Source organism: Desmodus rotundus, chromosome 5 (assembly GCF_022682495.2).
Source record: "Desmodus rotundus isolate HL8 chromosome 5, HLdesRot8A.1, whole genome shotgun sequence".
In the NCBI taxonomy this organism is placed as follows: domain Eukaryota; kingdom Metazoa; phylum Chordata; class Mammalia; order Chiroptera; family Phyllostomidae; genus Desmodus; species Desmodus rotundus.
In genome coordinates, this window is record NC_071391.1 from 142,071,458 (window position 1) to 142,094,164 (window position 22,707).

General features: G+C 41.4%; 1 protein-coding gene and 1 non-coding gene across 2 annotated transcripts; both read right to left on the reverse strand.

Moving 5' to 3' along the window:
* Positions 1–81: 81 nt before the first annotated feature.
* DNAAF10 (dynein axonemal assembly factor 10) lies at positions 82–22,451 on the reverse strand. The gene is made up of 8 exons (XM_024552702.3): positions 22,164–22,451; positions 14,188–14,288; positions 11,861–11,991; positions 9,723–9,824; positions 7,085–7,200; positions 6,299–6,433; positions 3,579–3,676; positions 82–1,300 (listed from the first exon to the last, which is right to left on the reverse strand). The coding sequence occupies exons 1-8, from the start codon at positions 22,344–22,346 to the stop codon at positions 1,093–1,095; spliced, it is 1,074 nt and encodes a 357-aa protein (XP_024408470.1). The 5' UTR covers positions 22,347–22,451; the 3' UTR covers positions 82–1,092.
* On the reverse strand, positions 17,424–17,529 carry LOC112298225 (U6 spliceosomal RNA). The gene has a single exon (XR_002974130.1). It is a non-coding gene; the product is annotated as a U6 spliceosomal RNA (small nuclear RNA).
* Positions 22,452–22,707: the final 256 nt, after the last annotated feature.

Genomic DNA, 22,707 nt, shown 5'->3' on the forward strand with positions numbered 1-22,707 from the left:
TCTGAAAATTCAATCTTATTTTCACTTTCATAATTACGTCCATAGTATTGTTCTATCCAAGATTTGGGGATTTTTTTAAAAAATTAATTTTCTGAATTTAACATTCCAAACAAATGATTTTCCAAGAACCCCACATGAATTTCACACATTACGAATGTTTCAGGTGGCTCTGTGTCTCCAGTGGAAGAGGGAGGGCAGGCTTAATGGAAGTGTGAAATAACTAATACCCCTCTGAGCTTAGCCACAAATTTGGTGAGCATCGAAGAAACGGTGATTAAGGGTTACTTGTAAGCATATATATAGAAGTCAAAGTAAGTGGTGGTGGTAGTTTTATTACTACTAAGTTAAAAGAATCAAATCTACCATAGATTTCAAACACAAAAATTTATTTATAAAATGTATTTCACAAGCTTGACAGAAAGTAAGGCTACAAACCCCCCACAATCTTGCACATCTCAACATCACTTACCATGGTCAACAAACAAGTCTCATTAACTTAACTCCCGCTTTTAGTAAAAAAGAGGTCTGTAGATCATGGTATCATTTTAGGAGTTATACTGCTAAAAAGAGTTACCCAGATCCAGTCTCACCATGCTACTTTGGTGTTTTTATGAAGTAATATTTTGTACTGAAACTCAGTGACTGTGAAATCTCTCAAAGTGTGAAGGTTAATTCACAGCAGTTTCCCCACAGCAAACCATTTTAAAACAGATGAAGTGACCCTCCACGACTATGGAAACGCTGAAATGCAACACAAGCGTTTATTGTAAGATACGGAACTTTGGGGATGCAGAACAAATTGAAATGTCTTTAAATACTGACAAGTATCAACTTTCCATCTGAAGTGGAGGGAAGGAACAGAGCTGCTCTGGAGACAGCGTGCTCCCATGGGGGGCCGCGAGCCCGCCACCAGCCAGGCGGCTGGAGCACACTGGGCGCTGCACGCCCACACAGAGGCTGGCCTGGGGGCTGTGTCGGGGCCTTTTCCATCAGTCAAATCCAGCTCTGTTCAACGAGGGTCAGAGGATACGGAACACATTCTAAATTCTATGAGTGTTCTGCTGGGTGGTTTCAAAGTCCAAAGGCTTCAGATCAGATTTTATGGAGTTTTGTAATAATCAGCACTCTTACCATTTGATCAAATGAACTACAAATGCAAAGGCCCCTCTTATCTGGACTCCAGTCCACACTGGAGATGGGCTGAGTGGACAATGTAACATTCTGCAGAAGGCTGACCGAACCCGCAACTCCCATCTCCACTCCCTCGGAGTCTGTCTTTGACCGCTGAACGGGGTATTCGCTGCGAACAAGAACAAAGAGGTAAAAAGAGGCAGAGCGTGCGCACAGGCAAAAGCTGTAAGTGACATGGGCAGAGCCCCATCTACACGCTTCCAGAACAGATGACAGGCACCGGTTTCCACCCCAGCCCCGTTATGCAGACCCAGCCAAGGGCCTTTTGTGTCCTGCTCCTACGGGAAGACACTGCCGGGAGGAGATTTTAGACCTAAACATCATGCTTCAAGAGAGAAAAAAGCCATTCTGAAATGTGATTTTCTTTCAGCTGAAAATATAAATTTATAAGAAGACCAGAAGGTGAACTACTATAAATACTGTTTGGTGTAGATTCAAGAAAAGGGGAGAGAGACCCCCGAGGCACAGAGATGGCCCCTAGTGAAACACTGCTAGCGGAGTGAGCACTGCTCCTCGTTAGAAGGCCTTTTAAAGCCTGTGAGGTATCAACTGTGATACTGCCTGTATTTTATAAATGCTAACAAAGGCCCAGAGTTTCAGGATGAAAAGCAACTAGAGGCAGAGCTGAAACAGAAGTGATGGGCAGATAACCTACTATTCTTTCCTCCTCTCAGACCCTACAACTCCTCTTGATTAAAAGGAGTAAAACAGTCAGATGAATAAACAGCCTACAGATTTTTCCCATGTCTCCTGGTAAAGGCTGCAATAATTTAGTATTTACAAAATAGCAAAGATTTTTTTAACCCCTCCATACTGTTTATTAAAGTTTTGATATTTTATATGTTTCAGATACACAAAAAAATCAGCATGTTGGAGCCCATTCATTCACAAAACAATTCCGGAATAACTAGATGAGTTTCCTTAGAAATTCCTGGCTAGGGCTCAAGAAATATTTGGAACTTAATTGCATTACTACCAAGAGAAACTAGCAAATGGAAATACAGCTAAATATCATTTTACTTAAACCAGTTCTCCTTTGCTGGTGTATTACCTCACACAAAGCTCCAAACCAATTTGAAGATTAGACTAGATATCTGTTATATTAAGGATTATAGGTAATTTTGAGATAAACTACAAATTTCTAATTGCATACAGACCCAACTTCATGATATTAACTAAATCCACAACAGTCAAAAATTCTAGGTGCAAAAGTGTTCGCACATCGCATGGGAAGCATCCACGTGTGGATTACAAAGTGGCACTCAGTGCTTCCAGCAAGCAGCAGAACAGTGCCGCACCGCTGTGGGGCTCAGGGCTCTGCAGTCTCTCCCAGAGTCAGGCCGGGGCTGGGGCCAGGGCCAGGGCTGGAAGGCGCAGGGCAAAGGCACTAGCGGAGGAGAAATTACCCAATGAACCATCTACCAATCAGTCTCCCAGGTCTCTTAACATTTTTCCTCTGATTTTTATTCACAGAAGCTATATGGTTTCGATCTAGAGCTTTCACTCCCAGTTTTTGGTCAGCTATATCCTGAAACACTTTTGTAGCCCTATTTTTCAGAACCCCTTCTAGCTTCTAGAAGGAGCTAATAAATAGAAAAGTATTTTGTAAAGGTGAAAATCTCAAAAATAATAAAGATGGTGTTTTTCTTGTATTTCTTTTTTTCAAACTGTATTACTGAAATATCTTTCATTTATGGCTTGTTTTTTCTTTTTTCTTGGGTGATGTTTACAGAAAGAGATAACCGCTAACACACTTTTTATCAGGCCTTGTAAATGAGCAGCCAGTCTAGTACCCGCCACCTTCTGGCCCTAGGCCCCGAGTGTGGGCGCAGTGAGCTAGCTAGCTCCCCCTTCACTCACCCTGCAGAGGCACGCAGAAAGCAAGCTCACTGACAAGGCTTTTGCTGGAGACCAATCACGGTCCTTGGGCTCTGCTCTGGTTCTGTCATAAGGATGGTATCTGAACTTGCACTAGCGAATTATTACCATCTAAAACTAACAATTCCAACCCTTTTCCTATCTCCGCGAGGTATGTTCTAATGACCTGATTATAATATTTCACAAAAGCCTTGGTGAAAAAGCCTTCCTATTTAAAAAAAAAAAACAGCAAAAACCCATGATTTCAAATCTATGAAAAGGACTGTTCCTGACCCACTATAATATATGGAAGACAACTAAATAACAAACGTCAAAAGGTTAGTATCTAAGCCTAAAATAAGCAGATTTGTAAAAAATGCTCAGAAAATACTTATGTAATACCATAAAGTTTAAAATCACATCAAAATGAACTAAGTCAAAGGACAAAAAAAGACCAAAAAGTTCAATCTAATTCTACTTCACGCCCACAAGTAACTTAAAAAAAAAGCCAGGTGCGCCGGCAGACTTACTACTTCCAGAGGTGAAGGCCGCCGGCGCCTCCCGCCGTGAGAAACAGCTCTCGGTTCTGCGGCAGGTGTCGGACCTGCCACACCGTGGACTTGTGCGCCTGAACGGGGGGAGAGGATCACGCCAGGTTTGTAAGTTTATATGGGAAAGACTGCCCTAGGAGAGGAACCCTGTAAATAAAGAAATCTTACTTCTATGATTTCAACAACTGTTATAAAAGTAAATTATTTTCTGGTAATTCTCTTTATAATGGCTACAGAGATTTATAGGAACCCATCAGATATCAGGAAAAGCATCATTTTTCCTTATTGCTTCATTGAAAACAAAGTTCTAATGGATTTTTAAAAAGTTGTCATCAGATTAAAAGTCTAAGTTTATGCTACCATATACATTATGCAAATAGATTTTATACATTTATAGCTCTAGCTCACTTTGAAGAGGAAAAAAAGATACCTCAAAATACAAAAACACGTACTTCTTACTGAGGAAAAAATAAAGATGGAATTAATTTTTAAAAAATAAACTTGGGCCCTGACTGGTGTGGCTCAGTGGGCCGGGCGTCGTCCTGCAACACGAAAGTTCGCAGGTTTGACTCCAGTCGGGACACGTGCTTGGGCTGCAGTTTTCTCTCACACACTGACGTTCTCTCTCCCTGTCTTTCTCCCTCTCTCCCCCTTTCTCTAAAAATAAATAAATAAAATCGTTTAAGACAATAAATAGACTTTATTTTTGAGTGAAGTTTTGGGCTCACAGCAACACTGAACGGAGAGTAGAGAGAGTCCCCACGTACAGAGTGAACTGGAACTTAAAGCTCCGAGAGCTGTATTTTCAGTCTGCACTACTGGACTTGTCCGGCCTTCACGGGAAGGGCCACAAGGACTTACAGACCGTGTTTATGGTCATAATAAGCCAAGGCCTTAGCACTCATATTAAACTGAAAGATCGAAATGGCAACTGGGGAAAAGTTAACAGCGTGTCGGCACATCAGCAGCCAGTGAATCAACCCTAATAGTGCTCTATTCACTGTGGGGAGGAGGGGGACCAGGGCAGGGAGGAGGGATGAAAGACTCCGCTCCCTAGAAGCAGGAGACCGGCTAACTCCATCTAAGCCACACCTAGGACACTTCACGTTTTAGTGAGTGCTTAGTCTTGACATTTGATTTTAATAGTCTCTTTTAAGAGAATTACCATTAGCAGATAAAAACACATCTCAAATATACACTTTAATGTGTGAGTCCTCTAGTGGCTGGATTCAAGGTCTTAACACTTAATTTGTTTTGTGCCTTAAACTTCTCTTTTTCTTCTGGAAGTTTATAAAAACACAAAAGGCAAGAGGGGATATGGCCTCTTAAAATACAACAGCCATTTATGTGTCAGACTTAGCAATTAACTAGATTAACTAAATGAAAACATTAATTTTTTTTATCATTTATTGATTTTTAGAGAGGAAGGGAGAGACGGAGAGGGGCAGGGAGGAGAGAGAGGAAGAGAGCGAGAGAAACATCTGCTGTTCCACTTATCTACGCATTCACTGGTGGACTCCTGTATGTGCCCTGACCGGGGACCAAACCCGCAACCACGGCACATCAGGACAACGCTGTGATAACTGAGCTACCCCGCCAGAGCCTGGAAAAAGTCTTTTTGATGATAACACTATAATTTACTGATAATAAGAAACATGTTGCAAATGTATATAAAACAATCTAGTAAAGTGCTTTACGTTGGTAGATACTTAACATATTCTGAAACAACAAAGGCAAAACAGTACCAACGTCGTTAAGAGTTGGTACTCTTTTTAAGAGTTTAGTTCATCAGGCAGTGAATGCAATTTACATGCAATAATAATTACTGTAATAATAAAATAAGACAAATAGGAACATTTGAGAAGTACTACTGAATCCATGGTAGAGTGAGAAAAGAAGAATTTTTACTTCCTGAACAATGCATATATTTTAATCTTATGGAAACTGCAAATCCGTAACCGATCTTTATTTTTATACTGGAGGAAGCTCACATTTCTAACCCATTTCTTGCAAATGACAGGATGTTTCAGCATGAATTTTATGCAATCCCCTTACTGCAGATATCATCTTATTTTCTTAACAAGTATTTTCCCTTTGCCCTGCTTTCTTCACCCATTTTTCTCATGCTGTAATACCATGTTTTCTTCAAAGCTACATCGAACACTATCTGAAACAAGGCAAGGTATGGATGTGTGTGAGTATGAAGACCTACTATGTACCAATCACAGTAATTAACATTTTAAATAATTTTATTTAACGTAGCCAACTGGAATATAAAATAAAATGTGGTTAAATGACGTAATGCATGTTGGTACATTTTGAAAAGTGTAAGTAGTATACTAAGGTATACATTGGTATACAGCTAGAAGTACCTAACTAGGTATTAACACTAATATTATACATTCATTAGGAAACACAAATTCCTATCATCAGCTAGTTTCCCTAAGATTGCTCCTTAACTACAAAATAAGATTCCTGGCCAAGTGAAGCCTTTATTATAATTAAGAAGTCTAAAACTGATAAACTTTGGGAAAAGTACTCTTTGCACAGAAAAACTTGTCAAGATCCCACAAGAATATGACAAAAATAGCTCCCCTCACATAAAGATCTGGAAGGCTCCTTGGTGACTAAGTCTATTTATTAGTCTGAAACAGCTACGAACACTCCTCTTCACAGAAAGACATCTCCCTCAGATTTACCTTTTCTGAAACAGAAGCAAAACCTTTGGTTGGATGCTGTGTCCTCATGTCGAAAACGTGAAACTTTCCTTCCAGAGATGTAGCTACTAACTTGTTCATGCTTATATCTTTTCTGTCGAACTCCAAGCTACATACCTGAAAATAGAGAATATTTATTATGATGGTCTCATAATTATTATTCAGAAGGTTCTTTCAAACAAAGGGAAACAACTTTAAAATTATTAGTGCATGTGAAAGCATTTAAACAATCATTTTGTGTTTTGAATCAATGTATCAAATACTTTTACACCATAGAAAAATTTCTTCTTGCTTAATAAGAGCAAAACATCTTGAGTCCCCAATTATCATATGTACACAGACAAGTGAAGGCTGACTCTAGGAAACAGGAGGGAGCCACATTCTTCACAAGAGGCACACAACTCAGGATCCAAAACCGTGACAGCACTGGGGAAGCTGTGACTATTTTCAGGCTTTCTAACAGCAGAAAAAGGCCTCTTACTCGCTTGTTTTGGCATCACAACGCCCGGCCCGCAGGTGTGCACAGTCAGGCTGCGGGAGTCGCCACTCACCCGGCACTGCTCTACCACCTCGGGGTGGTTCACTTTCCAAGGGAGGGTCTGTGGTTTTCATCAGATTCCCAGAGGGCTCCACAGCCCCCAAAGGTTAAGACCACTGGCACAGGGGGTTGTACCGAGAGGAGTTACAGAGTCACTTTCCTTTCACAGCAGCGCAGAGGGGGATGAAACCACGCTCAGAGGGACTGACAAGAACCCACATGCACACTACCCCGTTCTTTATGTTCGTCTCCCACCGCAGGGACATGCTTCTGAGGTCGAACAGTTTGATGTCCCCGTTGTCGTAGCCAGCACAGACAACTCGCTCCTCCTGATTGTAAGCATTGCCTGCAGATCAAGACACGCCATTTCAGATCTTTCTAAATGCTAATCTGAAGACTGCTAAAATAATTTTATGAAGCTATGCATATAATTCATAATGAACCAAATTTTTAAAAATCACATTGGGTAGAACCTCGTATTACCAATCCTGACAGGACATCAGAATTATTAATTTGGTATTTGATATATTGAGGTTTTTTAAAGATTTTATTTATTTATTTTTAGAGAGGGGAAGGGAAGGAGAAAGAGAGGGAGAGAAACATCAATGTGTGGTTGCCTCTTGTGTGCCCCCAGCTTGGGACCTGGCCCACAACCTGGGCATGTGCCCTAACTGGGAATTGAACCAGCAAGCCTTTGGCTCGTAGGCCCGTGCTCAATCCACTGAGCTATACCAGCCAGGGCTGATATATTGTTTTTTAAAGCTCATTCTAAACGGATGGGATGTGTGAAGATGTTCATTGGATTCTACGTTGAAAGCAAATGTTCTCTCTATACTAGATCTGCAGAGACAAAAAGGCCAACTACCGTCCAGACATACAGGGTTTGGTAGAATAAATCCAGCTACGCTTCTATTGCCTTCTTCGGTAGTAACTATATATGAAAGCAAGTAGAAACTACTTTAAAACTTATTTATTCTGCAAAAGTTTGCTCTGATGTTGCTTCCCCCTTATAAGGAAACCAGAAATAAGTTGTAGCACCCTGTGATACAGTTTTAGTTACATGACCCCACCTGTAAATTCATAATCTGCAGTTAAATTCATCCTGTTTGGTTCCAGGGGTTTCTTTTGTAGTACCTTTGGCCAAGGAAATGTTAAGCGAGAGGAAAGCCCTTGTTAGGAGTGGTGCTAGGCTATCTGGGCACCTTATCCCAATGCCTTTGTTCTCTACTCCCTCCACCTCCTTAGAGTTTTGCATAAACTCTAGCCCTGCATTTCCACTGTGGGCTCCACCTAGATGATACAATAGCATCTTAAACTCAGGATGTCCAAAACTGACCTCACCATCTTCCTTTATAAACCACCACACCCTTTGTGGGACTTCTTCAATTAACGATATCCTTCACTCCACAATCAGCCTCCAAATCTAGTCACCTTGGACACAATCCTTTCCCTTGCTCACCTCCAAAAACTTCCCAGATTCTCTTTATTTTGCCATAATATTATGTTTTGAATCAATCCCCTCTGCCTCATTCTCATTGCTTCTAACTTATGTCTTTCCTGGAATAATGCAAAACTTCAGAACTCATATTCCCTCTGCCACTCACCTCTGTCCCACTACGTAACACCAAGTTAATTCTCCTAAAATTGTGATCATATCTCATCCTTGAAAAATCCTCCAAAGGTTGACAACTACCTCCAGATTCTCCCCAAGTGTGTATGTCTTAACTTTATATATTATGGCTCGTAATATACATACACAACGTAATTCCCATACAATAATTCAATTTTTAAATTGGAAGTCTAAAACTTTCCTCTAATTAAATAACAGTCCAATTTAAAAATGACATAAAAAGTTGAAAAGTTCACACATATTGTTAAAAATCCCAGTTTTAATGTCTGTTATCTCCACAGGGTTATACTAAGAAAAAGGGGAAAGAAAATAGAGGCTTAAAACGAACTATGGCCCTGGCTGATGTGGCTCAGTGGAATGAGCCCCAGCTTGCGAACTGAAAGGTCGCTGGTTCAATTCCCAGTCAGAGCACATGCCTGGGGCTTTAGGCCTGGTCCCCAGTTGGGGGCGTGAGAGGCAACCAATAAATGTATCTCTTACACATTGATGCTTCTCTCTCTCTCTCCTTCCCTTCCCCTTTCTCTAAAAGTAAATAAATAATATAAAATAAGAAGATTTATTTAAAAAATTAGTATGACCCGTCTCTCTTACTAACAAATACTATTTTCATTTTAATGCTTAGCAAGAAATACAAGGTAAACATCAATTAGTCCTACAAAATCAACATTTACCTTAAAGATATTAATAGAGGAACACAGTTATCCAATTTAGAAGAAATAATTGTGTAATGGTATAACCATTTCCTACAAAATAAACATACTTCATGCAGAGTATAATTAACGTAAGATTTGTTAGGTTCCATTCCCCCTTCAGGCTCTACTTAGCTCCCTCACTGGCATTTGGTTCCAACTAAGTCCGTATGACCTGGTTAAACACAAGTACATAGTAATAGCAAATTATTTGTGAGCACTTAATCTAAACACAATTCTAAGTACCTTACATGTATTAACTCATTGAATCCTCATAACACTGTTAAGTAAACTCCACTATAACTTCCATCCAGCACCCAAGGAAGAGAGGAGCTTAAGAACCTGCCCCAGGTCTAGGAGCCAATAAGCAGCACAGTGAGAATTCAAACCCAGGCCGCAGAGGGTGACGTTAACTACCGAGTCTCTTTGACCCAATAAGCTGTCAGAATAATCCTCAAAACAGACTACAAAGAGACTACCAGGACTTCCTTGAAGCACTGTGCTTCTAACCACTGGTATTTCAAGTCCGAGAGTCCTTCAATAACTTACCAAACGCCACGGTCCAACAGTCTCTCTTGTTTTCTCCTTGTACAGGCTCCATGTTAGCAACAGGGTCATCTTTTTGCCGTGGGTCCCACACCTTCACAGTTCCTGTCATAAATAAAAGGGAGCTGGCAAAATGCAATAGTGGACAACGACATTTCTTTTCTGCATTCTCTTCCTATGGCTTCCTGTGTACATGGTACTATTACAGATGTTGTAACGTCTGAAAAATATCCACGTTTTCCTGACTTCTCATTGGGCAAGTTGCACTTAATATAACTTAATATAGAGATATTACTCATATATCACTGCCTGACTTGTATTTCCAAACAGATAAACAGAAAACGCAACACCTGTTTCTAGGTTATCAACAAAGTATATGATTGACAAGGCAAATATAAACGTTATGTAATTCAAATCATGCTTTATTTTCTTTGCTTAAGCTTAAAGCTAATGTATTACATATTTAGAATAATACCAGTGCCATTTTAATTATTTCCTTGGTGCCTACATAATCACTGACATTATTCTTATACAGATGAATAAACTAATTTTTACATCTGTGATCTCTTATATTGGCTTTTACAATACTATTTCATATATAATTAAGTTTAATTTCCCTGTGGCAATAGAGAACAGGGAAACATTAAATAAAATTAACAAATAATTCTTCTCAATTCGATTTCTACTTCCTCATTTTAATGCAAATTCTAGGACTAGTAACCGAATGGTGTCACTGTCTATGAGTACAGATGCACGTAACAGAACGGCTAAAAGCCAAGTGCCCGAGAGAGGCTAGGAAAAGGGTTAAAAAAAATCCTTAAAATGGACAATAAACACAGAAAAGGGCGGCGCTCTTCCACGAGATTTATCTCCAAGAATAAAATATAAAATTGCTCATTGAAAAGGTTGCTTGAAGCAGAAAAAATTTCCTGCACATGTGACAGAGGTTTGTATTACTCTATAGGGCACTTACAAATAGATAAAATTCCTATTAAGTTTGCAACAGTTAAATGAACAAAGAACAGAGACAATTCACAGAGCAAAATTAACTAGCAAACAAACAGAGAAAGAACCCAAGGTGGAATGAAGTACCATTTTTATCTGTGAAATTAGGGAAAAGGAAATCACCGCTGGTTTTTTCAGAGATAGGAGGGGCGGGAGATCTGCCCACCTACGGCGGACAGTACGGTCGAAGATACTCTGGGAAGTGTGACAATGAATTTTAAAAACCACAAGATACATTTATCCCAAAAGAATTATACACGTGATCATATTTATTCCTTCATTATTTTTAAGTCACTCTCCCCAAACAATAAACAAAAACTTAAGGTGAACTGAAGGCTTCTAACAGAGGCGTGGTTAAGGACGCTGTGACACACCCACGGGAGGGAACGTGACAGCCGAGGAAATGGCAATTACGGGAACCACGTGGAAACGGCAACACTTACTTACGACAAAACATTAAACGGGAAAAGCAAGACACAAAAGCACACCACACCGATAACTACAGACTGTCGTACAAGACACACTAACAGTGACGCTAGCGTGGTCGACTGGACGTCGTTTTTCTTTCTATATTCCATACTGGTTTTAGGACTGGAAAGAATATTTGATTTCTGAAACACAGCCACCCTTGAGTAACCATCAGAAAATTCCACTTCACTCTTCTCTGAAGACCTGTCCCTCTGTAGAGACTGCAGACTGGGAAAGCAGAGCCGGGGCGCTTGGGGCGTGCTGCAGTGCTCCCTGGGGGGGTCCCCAAGCCTCGGCGCTCACCCAGCTGTCACTGTGACAATTTTCACCAGTACTGATCCTGATTCTTACAGAAAGAAAGTGAGAAGCTGCCACCCACATTATACTGTCAGCTGCCTTGAACACCTATAAGGAAATTTTAAATCCTTCAAGGCTCATGGGAAACTATGGTTAGTAGTTGAACTGGCTCAAAAGTAAAATAGGAAGTGTCATGCCTCGAGGTCAAAATACTGGAGAATGAAACAATTTAGGGACATGCAGCCAAACTTGCCTATTAAGAAACTTGGTTGTTACGTTTAGTCAGTCAAGGTTACGAGGATTCCCGCATAGAGAGCACGTACTGTTGTAGAGCGATCTATCACTTAAAAAATTAAAATACACTGACTTACCATCTCGGCTGCCAGTCACGATTTCGGGTGCTCCTTCGCCAATTCCTAGCCCACCTACACCATCGACAGTGTTTATAATTTCCTTATGGCCCTTCACCGAGTACACTGGGCTCTCTGGAGCTTCCAGATTCCTAAACGACAGAGGACAGTTTCTTATTCACACGGCGAGTCCTAGACTTAGGTCCGCCACTGAAATGCAAGAATGCATACCATTCTTAGATTTTCGTTTAAAAATAAGGGCTTGGCTATGAATTTGTACAATGACTCCCAATTACTTCTCTCCACTTTAGCACCTTTTGAGCCCTCAATGCAAACAGTCATTTATGCAACTTAGAATTCAAACTCGCAAGTCTACTTGACTTAGGGTTCTTCAAAGGCGGTCTGCCTAGGACCTCTGGACATGAATTGCCAGGTCTGCTTATAATACATGCAGATTCGCAGGCTTCTGCCCAGACACAGTTAACAAGGATCTCCGGGGTGCAGGCCCAAACCTGCTGGCTCTTCGCCAACCGAAGTCTGATAATCACTTCTTTAAACACAGAGTAAATTCAAAGGATTCAGAATGCTTCCGAAGTAGTTTCACCTTCTGAGGTTTATTATGTGAGCAGAGTGTACTCTATACACACTCTCCCTTTAAAGTTGTTATTACGTTTTCTCACTGAATTCCGTATTGATTTTCATCTAGGTTTGTATTTTTCAGTTTATCACCATGCTGGTCACAAACACGTCAGTCAAACTGGCTGCAGTCTGCCCAGGTTACGGGAGAGAAAGGAACGCAGGGAAGCACCTGCTACAATACTGCGTGTGCTGGAGTCCACAGCAGACGGCTGGAGGGTGGGCGGCTCAAGCAGGTTATGTTAACACACCCCTCTCCTTGCTTCTCCCCTTTTGCTTTCCTATTTGAGCTTCTATCCACATTCAACAAGTCAGTTTTCAAAAACTTACACTTAAAAAAAGAGTGTAGCTTTTCATGATGTAATCCCAACTTATTAATGAGCCAAGATTAGTAAAATCTCACTTAGCAGATTCGAGATAGTTTAATCTAGTTTAGAAGTGATGTTTATCTTTGTGGCATTACTGTGAAAGAATCAAGATACTAAACAGGATTGAGGTTCTACTTAAAAAACTATTTTACTGCCCCAACCAGCGTGGCTCAGTTGGTTGGGCATCATTCCACAAAGCAAAAGGTCGCTGGTTCAATTCCGGGTCAGGGCACTTGCCTGAGTTGTGGGCCCAGTCCCTAGTCCAGGCGCTTACAAGAGGCATCCTATCTTCTCTCTCACATCGACGTTTCTCTCCCGCTCTTTCTCCCTCCCACCCCCCTCTCTAAAGATACATGAACTTTTTTTTAAACTATTTTACAATTTTTACAGATTTCTAAAAAACACTACTTTTTTAAGTGTAAAATTATAAGACTCATCAATGAAAATAAGTCAGTAATACTGGTTCTATATATATATTTACTTTAAAACATAACATTCAGACTGGTCTCTCTCCCAATTTCTTTCAAAATATACAGCTGTACATGTAAGAACTAACACATTGTAATAAATACTAACTTAATTACTAAGCAGTTAAAGCAAGGGTCAGTTAAAATAGCTTCATTATATTTTATTTTAGGAGTCTAAAACAGATAAATAGGTCAAAGTAACTGAATTACAAAGTAGCAGATTCCAAGTGAGAAATCCGGGAAGGTTTCATCAGAAAACATGAAGTAAGGAAGACAGTTTCTCCCAAAACATTACTGTGTACTTCGGAAGATTAAGAGATATTCCTGAAAAGTAATTACAGAGAAATCTGAATTCACTCAGCTTCAATTTAAATATGAGGAAATAACTCTTGGTAAAACATGAAAATTAAAAGCAGCTGGCACAATTGTGATTTTGCTCATTCAAAACAGGCTTATCTTGATTTGCTCAACAGATGTGTTCCAAATAAGTTGTGCTCAGATGTTAGCTAACACATTAAACAGGTTTTTTTTTTAAAGAACTGGGAGTTCTACATCAAAAAATTAAAACAAACGGCAACTTAATGTATCATTTTGTAATGCCAGAAGTATTGCTGAAATGCAAACAACATCTAATTTCCCCCACGTTCTACATGTGCATTTTCATATACTGTACCCTTCAAGGGGGAGGGGGGCAGACCTTATTTACAAATACAAGGCATTAAACACAAGCACCAAACAGTGTATGTCGAAATAAAAATTGACAGCATTATATGAAATACCTAAAGAAAAATTAGAATTATCTCTTTCAGAGGAAGAGTAACATGACTATCAGAGAAATTGCTTGTCTCATATCTTAATACTAATGAAGTAATCTTACCATATATGAAGGTTTCCAGCAAAATCTCCAGTAGCTAAATATCTCTGCTGTAAAGATGTTGCACCAAATGTTCCACATTTAATGGGTTTGGCCTTTTCAATCTTGATAAAAGGGAGGGAGGATACGTTATTTCTGTAAGCAGCTAGGTATTTATAATCCATGATATTTACGCCTTTATTATGGGATTTAAATATGGCACATAATATAAAGAGCAATTAAAATGTTTTCTGATAAAAATTATCACACTTTTCCTTCAGTCATTCTTCTATAGTTTAACAGTATATAGCTGTCTAAAAAATGAGTTTTAATTTTGCCTTTCCTCTCATCTCACTAATAAGACATTCAAACGCCGACAACCATCTCTACCGGTTTGTAAATATGAAAATTTTCAGCATTGACTGTGGTATTCCTCTCTAAGATCCTCTGCAGAACTGAGAACGTAATGAAGATATCGTACTTTCCAGATGGCTGCGGGAACAAAAATGTTTATGAGTCTCTTCCGGTTTTCCCTGCAGAACCTCTAAACTGAGAATGTTTACGACCCATTCTCTGTGGGACCCTTGCAGTGCACAGATTTGTGTACCAGTGTGCACCAAAGGCACTGCTGTTGGTGTGGGTCAGCCAGTCTTCTCAGGTTGCTTTCATTTAAAAGTCTACTGCTCCAAGAATTATCTAATCACAAGTCTAAAATAACCATATACCAATGCATGTGGCTTATGGAAGTCACCTGAAGAAGACTGTATCATTGAAAGGTTCCTTGGAAATTATCTAATATAATATCCCCGTCATAGATAAAGATATACAAGCCTAGAGCTTTACAGATTCACCCAGCTCAAGCGTTCAACATGCAATGATTTTCTACTACATGCAAGTCAATGACCTGGGCAGAAGATACAGAGGGAGTAAGGTTGGCCATGCCCTCAAGGGGTTTGCAACCCCAATACAGTGGGGGACACATTCCCAGACCCCCGGTGGATGCCTAAACAGAAGAGAGTACTGAACACTACATACGCTATGTTTTCTCCTGCACACACCTATGATAAAGTTCAATTTATAAATCAGGCACAGTAAGAGATTAACAATAACTACTAATAAAACAGAACAATTATAACAATGTACTTACTACCAGTTACGTGAATGGTTTGGGGCTGTTATGAAGTAAAACAAGGATGACCTGAACACAACACTGTGGTACTGAGATCCTGGGACCATGGATCTGATACCAAAGCGGCTTCTAAGTGACAACAAGCAGGGAGCTTCTACAGTGCGGATGCCAGGGTGGGACAGGGTAGGATGGTGGGACATTTCATCACGCTGCTCAGAATGGCACGCAATTTAAAACTTAGGAATTGCTTATTTCTGGAATTTTCCATGTAGTATTCTCAGACTGTGGGAAGTGAAACCGCGGATAAGGGGGGATACTGTATCAGTGCCTATCGAACTCCTATACACATGCAACATGCTACTCTCCCTACTCCCACACCTCTGTGGGTCTTTCATTCACCTTTTACTTTCTGATGCTTCTAATTTCTCCAAAGTCCTCGCTGACCCCCACTTCACCTGCCCAGGTCACTGACCTCCCGCCTGGAGTCTGCTTTTCCTCTGGCTCGGCCCCTGGAAACCCTGGACAATCTGGAATTGGCTGAGGCCAGGATTTGATGCCTGTCCCACACCACTCTCTAGCCTTATACTACCACCCTCCGTTTACTGTCAGCCTCAATAGGGCAATAATTCCTCTTAATTGGTCTCTATAATCTTTACAATTTTTTATTCTTAACATTTACATAAGTAACACATTTCCCTCTAAAAACTGAAACAAAACTAAAGACCACAGGGAGAAAAGTGAGTCTCCCTTTGACACTCCCCAGCAGTAACCCCAACCCTCTAACCCTCCTTCTATACATTTACAAGCGCACCTAGGTTTGTTTTCATATACAGAGGGGCATCATGCATTGTCCTTTGACTCAGTTTTTTCCAATGAACAACACATCCGGGTACACTGTGTCCCGACACAGAGCTCTCCAGGTGCTGGGGCATCTCCCTTCGTAGCCCTTCAGGTCCTATGCCAACTCTTCACCCTGCCCTTTGGGGTTGGCCTGTTGCCTATCATTTAAAAAACATTTTCCCTGCCATTCTCAATGTTTGGCTGGACATTTCCATATAGAATATACACAACAACTTTCAAAGAAAAAGAAAATAAAGTTCACTTCACACAAACTACAACTGAAGTTTTCCCTCATGATTCAAAAGATATGGTTATATGGTACAAAGCTTTGGAAACCCTCAGCTTATTGAGCTTTTTCATGGCTTGGGGTCTGTATACATTAGCAGTTACTATGTAGCCGAGTATAAAGTAACGCATTCACAACCCCCTTGGAATTGACCGGTAAACAACATTAGTCATCCACAAAAATATGGCTGTAAAAGACAATGAGAAGCACAGAACCACAGAAGGTTTACTGTATCAGGCTGGTATTATTTCAGTTGCTTTTCCAACTTTATGAAGAAGAGAAATCTTATAATGGGGCAATACAGAGGATCAAAAGTTTTTGTCCATTTAACAAAGCAGACAGTTTTCAAATCACTGAGGTCCTCCCCACCTTCCCCTCCCCTCAAATGAAAGTGCCTGGAATAACACTGCGTTACTACTGAGCAGCACATTACCACTGTTAGGACACAGTGCCCATGGTTAAGCTAATTCAAAGTTCCAGCTCAGGCTACCGAGGGAAGCTACCTGCACCCTCCTCCCCTGGGTTTCACAGGGGCCTGGGCCCGCCCCAGCTCTGGGTCTTGGTAACAGCTCCCACCACCTGAGGCAGAGGGTGAAGCCAGCCCTCCCTTTAAAAAGCCAGGTGGGCCCTAATGGGCAAGAGTATGGCTCCAGGGACTCAGAGGATTAGGCCATGGGGAGCTCTATCACATACTGAGATCTCAACTCTGGAAATTCTCTTCACCAGCTAAAGTGTTCTGCTACCGCCCGCAGGCTCTGATGGAGTTTCCAGTCTTCCTCCCAGGCCACGGGAGAGAGAAACGCTCAACCTCTACTTTTCAGTGCCTACAGTGAGCACACAGTTCTAAGATTTTAGTGCTGGGCAATAAAAACTTGGGAAGCACGAAGTTTGCTCCCGTGTTATTCCTATACCTTTCCCCTGCAGACCCTTTGGAATAGAGAATCTCAAACCATGCTCCTGGAATATACTAATCTTCTGGTGCCGACGTAAGTTTTTCTCTTTAAAAAAAAGATGGAATGCTGCATGAATTTGCACGTCGTCGTGCTCAGGGGCCACGGTAATCCTCTCTATATTGTTCCAATGTTAGTATACGTGCTGCCAACGCAAGCACAGGTAATAATGTAATTTTTTAAAAGCTGTTATTGTTCCAGAAATTGAGATAGTACTAGCAAATGAACACCAACAAGAAAACCTGGAACCGAGGAAAAGAAATCTCCTGTGATGTGAAGATCACAGTATTTATAATATGGTCAGATTTTCCTACTGGAAAAAACCCTTCCCTGTGAGAGGTGGAACTGACTATTCCAGTGTTCCATGATATTTCACAAACGGCAGCACAATGTCTGGCTGTTCTGACGCCCGAACACAGAGATTTGCTGCCTAAGAAGAAACCGCACTGAGAACTACGTGTGCCACGTACCCCCATCTCATGTTGGCCAGCGCACTGCTTTCGCTTTGTCACTTCACAGATTCTCAAAGTGGATGCTTATTGCAAATATGATTGATGGAATGAGATAAAATGTATCTACCCTTAGAGGGACAGACTCATAGGGCTGCCACCTAATCTGTGGTATATACAAAGTACACAAAACCCTTTTGGAATCTGGCCTTTGGCTCTCAGGCTTCTCCCCTTCCCCAGCTCTTTGTCCTTCAGACACACCCAAGTCACTTCCTCCTCAGGGCACCTTCCTTCACTCTTCCCACTGCGGGGCTGCTCTTCCTTTGGATGACGTCTTCCTTCTCCCAATTCGATTTCATTTTAAATGTCACCCTCTCCAAGAGGCCTTCCCTGCCTCTCCAACTGATGAAAAATTCTTAAGATTTTTCTTGCTAGAAAACCTGGCCGGGTGGCTCAGTTGGTTAAGCATTGTCCCTTACACCAAACGGTTGTGGGTTCGACCTCCAGTAGGGGTGGGTTTGATCCCCAGTAGGGGCATGTGTGGGAGGCAACCGATTGATGTTTCTCTCTCTCTTTCCTTCCCTTCCTCTCTCTCTAAAATCAATAAACACATTCTCCGGTAAGAACTTAAGAAAAAAATGAAGCTCTCCTTTGTGAAATTGATATACAATGATAATTAGTATGTATTAACTTCTGCTACACCATAGTGAAAATGACTGTCCCTCCTGGTCATACTGCACCCAGATGTTTGTTCCCTTTGCTACACTAAGTCAACATGATTAAAAAGAAGCCCTTGACGGGTAAGGCTAGTGAGAGCTATTTTTGTTCTGTCTGTGAGTGAGTCTAATACAGCTTGTCAGTATTTCCTCCTCCACATCCTGGCACTGCTTAATTAACATTAAAAGGTCTAGTCAACCAAATGCTAACGAGCAGTGAATGCAGTGCCACAGGGGCTAAAAAAGCAGTACTGTATTAGCTTATTACTAAATTTTAAAGTATAAATATCCCCAACTACAGTTCCATTTTTCAGCACTGCCCCTAGTCCATTGTGCCAATTAGAAAAAAAAGGTGCCTCTAGCTGGTAAGGTCTCACACGGGAAGGCCTGAAGAAGAGATGGATTTCAGCTCTCGCTGAACTCTTGGCCAGACGCCCTCGGGTGACGCAACAAACCGCTCCACTGCACAGGGAGGCCTGCCCTCATCCCCTGTCTATCTTTAGGAACAAAAAGGGAAGGCACCGACGACAAGGACCTGTTTTCTTCCCTCCTTTTTATCTTGGATGCATAAGCTTTGGAGTACAGGACTTGAGGAGGCCCCCCAATGATACAATCAGGTATGCTTCCTAATATTTTAATAAAATAATTCACCTAGCCCCATTGTAGTCAACCCCGGTACTCATTAGAATCACCCGGCAGAAGCTGAAAAATACTGATTTTCAGATTTCAGTCTTGTCTAGATGCAAGAGTGCCCGTGCATCAGAACTTTTAGAGACGGGACCAAGGCACGAGTATTTTAAAACATACACACACACACAAAACCGACAGCAACAACACGCATTCAGGTGTTCAGGATGCACGGTAAGAGTTGAGGACCGCTGAGCTGGTACTTAGCCTGTATTCTTTTCCACTGCATCACCGCAGCCACTTCCAATGTAAATTCTTACATGCTTTTGCGTTTGGTTTATCTGCTCTTTACACAGCAGGCCCATTAGGAGAAAGAACACATCTTTCAAATACCTTTGGTCCTCAACAGAGTTTACAGTAGAAAAAAGAAGACCCAAAAGATACAGATGAAATATAAAAAGTGGTTACTCCTAGGGCTGAGATCATGGGTGATATTTTTCCTATCTATATTTCTAAAATATTTTACAATTAACACGTTACTTTTGCTAAAAAGCAAAATTATCTCAAAAACTTGTTAGGATCCTCCCGAATCTCTAAGAGAGACAAAGAGCACTACTTCACTTTATGGAACAAGTGAATCATGCAGTCTCATAAAAAAGTAGTCACAAGTCTGTAGATGCTCCCTGGCTGAGCTTTGATTAGTACTTGTTCCTAATACTTCCCCCTTAAATTTCTTTCTGCTATTCTGTTTCCCATTTGTTTAAATTCCTGACCCCAATCAAATGATCAATAAGTTGATATTTAAATTACTCAAGTTATACTATGTAGAGTATGATTGTCTAACCATTGAGCTGTACACCTAAAACCAATACAAATAAAATTGAAAGAAAAAAAATTACCCTTTTTAGATACACATTTACTCATTCTTTTAACAAGTAACTTATTTTCTGCTTCTTAGATGCCATATAAATAAATACACTGTCCTTACTCTCCAGGAGCTTACAATCTAATTAGAGAGTAATGAGACAGAATGGCATATTTCAGGCACAGATAGTAAGCACCAGAGGAGTGCAATGTAAGAAAAGTTACTTTGTGTGGGGATCAGGAAGGGACTTCATACCAGGGGGTACCCAACCAGAACATGAATTTTCTTCTGGAGGGCAGGCCCCTTGTGGTACAAGCTTCCCCCACTGGGTGAGTATTCTAGGAACCCATCTGTATCAGTGTACCAGCTGACTTTGTTGTGAGAGGGTGCGTTCAGCTTCACGTAATTCTTTTTTTGAAGACTCAACGTATTTGCCCGTTTCATGATAGGTGATTTATCAGCGCACCTGCCCACACCATGTTGAGTGCTCACCAGTTTTTGACCAAAAAAAAAACCAAACAAAAAAAAACCCAGCATCACCCTCCCACCGTGTACCATCCTCCCTATTCACCTGATCTCACCCCCAGCGACCTTTTTTTGTTTCCCCGCATGAAAAAAGTCCTAAAAAGGAAACATTTTGCCAAGGTAGAAGCAGTGAAACAAAAAATGGCAGACACACTAAAGGGCATCAAAATTGAAGAGTTCAAAAACTGTTTCGAGCAGTGGAAAAACATCTCACTAGGTGTGTTGCATCAAATGGGAGGGTGCATTGAAGGTGACTGAAGTTTAAACATGTGAGGAATAAATACACATTTTTTTAATAAATAAATTCCGGGAGTGTTTTTGGTTCCCCCCTGTATATCAAACAATCTGACTGGACCTTAGAATTGCGACAGGAGACTTGGCATTAAGTGGTGAACAATTTAAGGAAAGAGAGAAAAGAACAGGCCACGTTTACTCTGCGTCCCTGACTACAGAAGACATCAGACCGAACAAGAACACTGGCACTCACAGAAGCTGAAAGCAGGATGGGGCCCAACCTACCTTTTAATCTAAGCTTTTCTATCTCATATTCATCCTTTACCTACCAGTTCAACCTCCGATTCCTCCAAACAGATTCTCTCCGTAGCTTTTGACCCCTGGACTTGCCAACCTTCCCTGCAGGACTGCGACCCTGTCACACACCCGAGTACGAGCTTTATTTTCTCAGGCAACCCAAGTCAAGGCATTTTTAAAACTGTAAGTAGGTATAAAAATGTTAGTTAACAACAGTATTCTTAAATTCTTTCACTAGCGACCTTTACAAAACTTGTAAAGCTTATCATGCCACACACGGCTTAAAGCCCTTCAATGATGTCTTGTATTTCTTAGGGAAAAAAAAAAAGGCATTGATTTTAAATGACTTATCGATCTTGCAACGTTTGGTCCTTGCTTCCACTCCTGTTTCTTAAGAAGGTAATCTCTCCCCCACCGCTGAGCTTTCCAGACCATTTCCTCTGGAAACCTCCTCCGCTACTCCTCATTTGGCCAGGACAGTTTCTTCCATCCCCAACCTGTTTCTACTCTGAGAGAGCCGTGCTCTTATGTTTGAGGATTCATCCCGGTTTATATTCATGCATCGTTGGTTTATTTAACTGATTCTCTCCCACTAGAAAAACTCCATGAGATCGGGGATTGTCATCACAGGCCTGGGAATCCCAGGCAATCAATTGATACTTGCTGAAAGAATAAATGGCAGGTGGCCTCCTCCAATCACACTGTAGGATACCGGTGCCTGCTTTGGCTCTGCTTGTATGAAAACGCATTTTACTAACAGGGTCCTATTAACAGACTTTCCACAAACTGCGCACCGCCCCGAAGGACCTCGAATTTACTGCCAGGGTGGCTGGAGGAGGGGACCAGGAGGGCGCGGGTGAACTAGCCCGCTGAGAATTCAGGACTCGACCGTAAGTATTTCACGTCCGAAGTATTACTCAACCTGCGATCAACTTGGCTACTCCCGCGCAGCTCGAGCTGTGCTTTTGAGGGACACGGTACGAAGGTTTTGGCAAAAAGGAATGCAAACCGCCAGGATCCACACGCGCTCCCCAGCGGCAGTCCCAGATCCCGGAACCGGGCAGTTTCAGCCTAGCACCCACCTCCCGAAGCAGCTTCAGGTCCCCGTGCTGGATCTCGTACAGCTGAATGACGCCGGTGCCCCGTGCGAAGTTGCCCATGGTCACAAATTTGGCGCTGCAGGGCACCCACTTACAGTCAAACACTGTGTAGTTGAGGCCCTTCTGGATATGGGCAATGATCTGAGGCTTTTCGAAGGCCGACATGGTCCACCCGGTTTCTGCTCCGCTAACTGGTACTTCCCAACCCGGACAAAACCCTAACCTAGAAACCAGACTCCAAACATTAAAGACAATTTGTCCTTCCCGCTTGCCGTATCCGCCCCCCCTGCGCCCAAGTAAGTTGGATTTAGTTGTCTCAGATAATGCCAGATGCACTACTGAAATCACACAAGACATTTTTCCACAGGTGGCACAAACTTGATTTTCGCCTTTACAGACTGCCTTTAGCATATATACAGATTAGAGATCACGAAATGCTTTGGCTGTGGCAGGGCCAGAGGGAGACCATAAGAATACGGCATATTTTAGGACAGCCCGTTATCCTACACAGCGAACAGACACAAAA

What these genes read in the sequence shown, in the direction of transcription:
- DNAAF10 (XM_024552702.3), bottom strand. Translation starts at nt 22,346, where the DNA reads ATGTCGGCCTTCGAAAAGCCTCAGATCATTGCCCATATCCAGAAGGGC. An exon ending in ACCTGAAGCTGCTTCGGGAG is followed by an intron (nt 14,289 to 22,163) that starts GTGGGTGCTAGG and finishes CCTTTTATCAAG; the next exon opens with ATTGAAAAGGCCAAACCCAT. An exon ending in TTGCTTCTGTTTCAGAAAAG is followed by an intron (nt 3,677 to 6,298) that starts GTAAATCTGAGG and finishes CCCCCCGTTCAG; the next exon opens with GCGCACAAGTCCACGGTGTG.